We start from the raw sequence: 6,627 nt of genomic DNA, 5'->3' as shown, positions 1-6,627 counted from the left end.
AATCCTAATGAGGATTTTTCGAAGGATTGGATACGAGAGGAATTCGAAGGTTTAGTGGAACCCCATAGCTCAACATCGTATTTCGAGATTGGCCTTATTACAGTCATGTAGATCAGTCTTTTGTAATGTATTGTAAGTTTAGACCGTTTGTCTAGTAAGTGTTGTAATAGTCGAAATCGACGTGCATTTTTCTGTCTTTTCAGTCTTTTATAAGGATTCCGGGTCAGTCGTTCGTCCATATGTCCACTGTAACATTATTAAAGGAAACTGTAGGGCAGTCGGTAGGTTTACGACGAAGGATAAAGGTGGTCTGATGGGGTTTGTTTCTTTTTATAATGAAAACAGAGAAAATTTAAGTAATTGCCAAAAATGAAAATATTCGAAAAATTGTAATTTTTTAGTATTTCGGTCAGGTACAACATTTGTACCAGTACCAGTCTATAAAGATTCAATGGATTAGTCTTTATTTTGAAAAAAACATACTTATTCTTACTAAAATTAATATTACTTGATAAAATTTCAAAAAAACGTAGTGAAATTATATTATTTCAACTGTCAAATTCTATATTTTATTTTATCTAACGGCCGAACCTTAGTAATTTTATATATTAAGCAACAAAATTTTTATACATTTAATGTGATCTGTGGTCCTCGAAAAAAATTTTTTTTTTTATTTAATGTAATTTACAACTGTACAAAATAATACAATAAGTAAATATGTTGTATGTTTTATGTACACTTGCAAATCTTGGGAAGGAACCACCCATCGGTGGTAATTAACATAACATTAATTAAATTAGAAGGTCCCGTGGCCACCTTCTTCTTTAATTTTTTAATCACATTTCTGAACTAAAAACAAACCTGTAGATGGAGCACAAGCGCCCTACACACTCAACTGTTCGGCCACAAATTCAGGCCAACTTTCACCAGACAATCCAAAATAGTTTGGCAAGCGAGAAGAGGAACCGAAATCTGCGACCAAATAAATCATTTGTTGTATGCCGACTTTCTTTTTCCTTCTTTATTTTTTTTTATTGTCATATGAACGTGGAAAGAATATATAAAAACAAAAATAATATAAAATATGATATAAAAATATATTTTGTTAAAATATACAGTTTTTATGATTCCTTAAAAATGAAATTAATTATAAAAAATCAACACCGAAAAGCTACTTTTAATATTAAATTATTTTATGAATATTTATTCTAATAAAGGAACATAAAAACTATCAATGAATTCTATCTTGACATAAAATATAAATAAAAAATAAACTATTTACAATAAAATGATTTATTTACAGTTTTCCTTGTACTGTAATTCTTCGTATAATATTATCGTATGAAAAATTAATTTCATTATTTAATCCTAAAAAAAATTATAACCAAATTTTTACATAGAGCTCCTATAAGTCTATATGTGCAATACTTACAAAATATAAACAGGTATTTTGTAAAAATTCTCTAATTTTGATCTAGCTAATAATAATTTTATTTTACGTAGCCCAAATTATATATTTATAATATATAATTATGTTTTCCTACTCTGTTTAATTTTGGTAGGTCACCTTTTTTTAAAAAAATTATTATGCCACTTGTTGATAAATAAATCAATTTCATGTGACCTCTTTGGATATAGTGACTTCTACACTTCTTCTTAGCCAGACTTGGCAATAGATAAATACAATTATAAATTTTACACATAATAATTTATTTTAAACAGGAATCTTTTTCTTTTTTCTCTTCTTCTGCGTAAGGAGGTCTTGAATCTCCTCCAACGTTTTTCCTCTTGTTTCAGTCATGTACGTTGCTGCGAAAAACGCTCCTATCCCACAAGATGAAGCACAAATGACAAAGTTCGCGAACACCCCTACGTTGTCAGTCAGTGGCTGGTAGGCTTTCGTAGTGAGTGCAGACATGGCAGACATGGTAATACTGGCTAGAGCCGAAGCTTTCCCTTTGATATTGACCGGAAAGAGTTCTCCTTGAACAAGGGTAGGAATCGAAACGAGGCCGATTGAGTAGAAGATACCGTTTATGATAAACAAGACGAGAGGCAACCAGAGTGTTGTAGAAGTATCCAAGTCGGTATAGTCCCGGAGGAAGTACCATACAAACACAACGACCATAGTAATGCAGCTGCCCAAGGAAGAGACGAAGAGTAGAGTTTTCCGATCGAAGCGATCCATGATGAAGAAAGAAAATATACTGGCTAAAATCCAGACAGAATCCAAAATTGTGAAGCTCTGTTCTCCAGTGACGAAAGAATCTGGGATGGTAACAGAAGCGTATGACATGAGGAGTGTGAGACCGGCCGCTCGTTGTACTCCAGCCAGAATCTGGGCCATAAGGAAGGCTTTGCGATTGGCCTTCACCTGAAAGAGGTCAAGGAAGGAGCTCCTGTTCTCCAGCTGTTCCTTCACGCATTCCTCCATGAAATCCAACTCGACCTCCTTGGAGGACCCCTGGAGCCACTCCATACTTTCAGCTGCCAGTCGACGATCCCCCTTCATCAAGTGGAAATATGGGGACTCTGGTAAAAGGGAAAAAAGAAGGAAAACGAGGACTGGTGGTATTAATGAAACCAGAGTCAGCACATCGTAAGACACGTACAAACCGATGAGACTCTCGTACATTCCTCCCAAGTACAGCATGACTCCGAAGAGCGAACCCATCGACCCCCTGATGGCCGGGTCGACTACTTCGCCAATGAGGATGGGCACGAGGGTATAAACGAAACCGGCCCAAATCCCGACCAATAACCGGGCTATGAAGAGACCCTGCACTGAGTGGTTGACATAGATAAGAAGCCAGGACGCAATGGCGATCAAGACGAAGAGGTGGAGGGAATTTTTCCTACCGATCCTGTTCATGACCATCCCTGCTGGAATAGGGCTCAAGATGTTCCCGAGGAACATGATAGTCACCATCCAGGACTCCTCTTCGGCGGTCACGGAGAATCCAGTCGATCCCGATCGGATCTTCGGGAGAGCTGGAGCCGGCCATGAGAACGCCTGGCCGCAAGTGAAGGAGCACAGGCATGCTGGAACAAACATATGATGTAATATCAGTGATTTCAGATTATATATTGTTCAACATTAGTATAGAAAAACAAATATTAAATAATTGTATTTAATAACAAAGATGATGATAAAGAGTTTGTTACCCCGGTGGAACTGTTTGGCTTCACTGCAGTCAGGTCTTGTACGGACAACATATAAAAACGAATGAAGAAAGGAAGAGCTGTACACATAGCTTTTGCTTACATTACACATTTTGTGAATGTATTTTGTCAAAAATTATAAATACTACTACGAAGATAAACGTCACAAACTATTTTATAGTACATTAAAAAGCTTTATGTTGAGTGCTAATAGACATCTGCCCGTCGAATAGTTTTAAGATATCAATTTTTTACAATATAAGGTCTCGAGGTCATCTTCTTTTCAGGCGCCTCGGAGGATTGTCAGGAATGAAAGAGGAAGCAAGGATAGAAACTAATGGGTTTGGGTGGTTAGGGAGTTTATAATGGAAGCACTGAAATCTCGTTCGGGCTATGATTCCCAGACTCTTATGCTATGGTTTCCTCCCAGAATCCGTAGAACAAAGTACCATATTCCATAGTTACGAGCGTGAAGAACTGGAGAAGAAAAAAACCAACAATATCTACAATGTTACAAGTTAGGTGAAATATACATGTATTGAGGCCACTATGCATATCAAGCCTCAAACAATCTTAATTTCGATAAATGAGTTGGTTTTACTAGAATTATTTTGATAAAAATTATATCAATAACAATCAACACATTTTTAAATACACGTGTGATTTTTGGCAAGAATTATGTTAAAATTGTTACATAACACTTTTTAATGAGTTGTCATGTAGGTTATCTTTGAAAATTAAACAATCGTGCTGAACGTTGTATAACCTTCGTGTTTACCTCCATTTACGTTTTGTTTATTTGGTTTAGGTAACGCCTTTATGTGCTCTATCTTGAGCAGGAAGTATCGGTTATCTTAAATATATTATTTTTTTTAAATAATTTATTTAGTGTTATTTACAACTGTATACAGATATCAAGTAAATTTGCAGTAGGTTACATGATACAAACATGTCGAGAATCTACTCACTGATAGAGTAGGATAACTTTTAATAACATTTCTAGAGGAGGTCTCGAGGCCATCTTCTTTTCAGACCTCTAGGAGGATTATTAGGTAATGGAGGAGTAGCCAGGTTAGGAACAAGTGGTATTGAGTGGTTGAGAAGTTTATCATGGAAGGAATAGTATCTGGTTCTGGCCAAATCGGAAACACATGGAACATTGAGGTCCTGATGGATGACTTGATTTGTGACAAAGTAAGGAGCGTTAAGGATTTTGGACTGTAAGGATTGGATTCGGGAAGAATTTGGTGGTTTAGTGGAGCTCCAAAGTTCAACTCCGTATGTCCAAATAGGCCTTATAATAGTCATGTAGATCAGTCTTTTGTAATGGATTGGCAGTTTAGACCGTTTGTCTAGTAAATGTTGTAATAGTCGAAATCGATGAGCAGTTTTCTGTCTTTCAGTCTTGTGTGAGGATTCCATGTCAGACGTTTGATCAGATATAGCCCTAAGTAACGGAACTGTTCAACAGGAATAAGATGGGTATTATTAAAGGATACTAGGGCAAGAGGTGATGGGTATACGACGGAGGGTAAATGTGATTTGGTGGGATTTATTGGAATTAATTTTAATCCTTCAGTTTCGGCACCATGCTTCAAGGGTGGTGATGAGGGATTGGAGGGTTTATCTTAAATATTCACCGATTTAATTTAGCCAGAGATTGGAGGTAGAGATTTGTTCTGTGGATCCATCGAGAAATAAGAATAGAATAGGTGTAGCCATGAATGAACTAAAATTAGAAATATAAAAGGAACATGGTCCGGGTGCGGTAAACAGAACTGAAATAGTAATTTAACTAATTATTGTGAGCCGACGTTTCGTCCCACTTTGCAGCACAGAAAAAAGATACAAACGAAGATACAAACGAAGATACAACAAAGCCAGAGAATAGCTAACATGAAATCAAACTAAACTAAGGTGGGACTAAAAAAATTAAAATAAGTGATCATATATAACGATCTTTTAGAGCATGATATATCAAAATTCATTACAATTGTAGATGTTGTCTTTACCATAACCTCTCGAAATAACGTTACTTACATTGTGGTTTTAAGCTAGTTAACCATACTATAAAGTAGTTTATTTACCTTTACCTTCATAGTAATAGTAGTTTTCATGATATTTTTTAAAATAAATTGATTTATAGTTGGACCATTGGACGTACAGATGTCTGTCAGCATTCAAATTAAAGCTAGTTAAATTTACTACAAAATAGTTAATTATGTTTATCTTTGTAGGGGTAGCAGTTTTTATGATATTTGAGAAAATAAACTCACTAATAAAATATTAGCCCTAATAGAGCTATTTACGTCCAATAGTTTTCGAGAAATAGCTTTTTAAAAAGAAAACTTTCTTACAAATCTATTGAAAGATTAGTAGTTAGTGAATTCATTTTGAGAAATCTATATCTCTATTTAGGAACTATGTTACGTACAGATGTCTATTAGCACTCACATTAAAGCTAGTTTAATGGACTATAAAGAAGTTTAAGTCCTTTACCTTCGTAGGAATAGTAGTTTTCATGATATTTTCTAAAATAAATTGATTTATAGTTTTTCGGACAATAAGTTTGATTTTTTAAAAACTTTATTTCAGAAACCATTCGGCGTACTGATGTCTGGCAGCACTCAAATAAAAGCTAGTTAAATTTACTACAAAATAGTTAATTATGTTTATCTTTGTAGGAATAGTAGTTTTTATGATATTTGAGAAAATAAACTCACAAAATATGAATTTCCAAGTTCGTTGAAAATGTTGATTTTTGAATAAATACATCTCTAGACCCATAAGAACCACATATGTCTGCCAACACTCAAAATAAAGGAAATTTAAGTTACTATAAAGTAATTTATGACACTTATCTTCTTAGGGGTAGCAATTTTTATGATATTCACATATGAATATAAATTTGGCAAATGAAAATTTGACTGAATAACTATAAATCAATTAATTTAGCAAATTTTACGTGAACTATTACTCCTACGAAGATAAACATCAAAATACTTTATTGCTCATTGAACTAGCTTTAATTTGAGTGCTAATAAACATCTGTAAGTCAAATAGTTTTTGAGATATAGATTTTTCAATATAAATTCACTAACTACTGATCTTTCAGTACGTCCCATACATCATTTTTATGAAATGTTGCTTTTTATCTTCGTAGAGGTAGTAGTTTTTACAACTATAAATCAATTTATTTTAGCAAATTTCATGAAAACTACATCTCCTACAAAGACAAACAACATAAACTACTTTATAGCCCATTAAACTAGCTTTAATTTGAGTTTTAACAGACGTCTGCACGTCATATGATTTTTAAGATATAGATTTTTCAAAATACATTTACTAACTACTGATCATTCTGGGTAAGTTCTGTACATTTTTATGAAATATTGCTTTTTAAAAGGCCATATCTCGAGAACTATTGGACGTGAATAGCTCTATTAGGGCTTACATTTTATCAGA

The 6,627-nt window shown here is 34.1% G+C and overlaps 1 protein-coding gene across 1 annotated transcript in view; it reads right to left on the bottom strand.

Moving 5' to 3' along the window:
* Nucleotides 1-1,345: 1,345 nt before the first annotated feature.
* The window catches only part of LOC106684783 (facilitated trehalose transporter Tret1), a 7,332-nt gene continuing 2,050 nt past the window's right edge, over nucleotides 1,346-6,627 (bottom strand). Inside the window, exon 2 of the mRNA XM_014427055.2 lies at nucleotides 1,346-3,042. Within this exon, the coding sequence (XP_014282541.1) occupies nucleotides 1,715-3,042 (1,328 nt within the window). The 3' untranslated portion in view covers nucleotides 1,346-1,714. The remainder of the gene's footprint in view (nucleotides 3,043-6,627) is intronic.

The sequence above is a fragment of the Halyomorpha halys genome, unplaced genomic scaffold, assembly GCF_000696795.3.
Source record: "Halyomorpha halys isolate HHAL.00 unplaced genomic scaffold, Hhal_1.1 Scaffold615.1, whole genome shotgun sequence".
Taxonomy (NCBI): Eukaryota; Metazoa; Arthropoda; class Insecta; order Hemiptera; family Pentatomidae; genus Halyomorpha; species Halyomorpha halys.
This window is presented reverse-complemented; position numbering and strand designations above follow the sequence as displayed.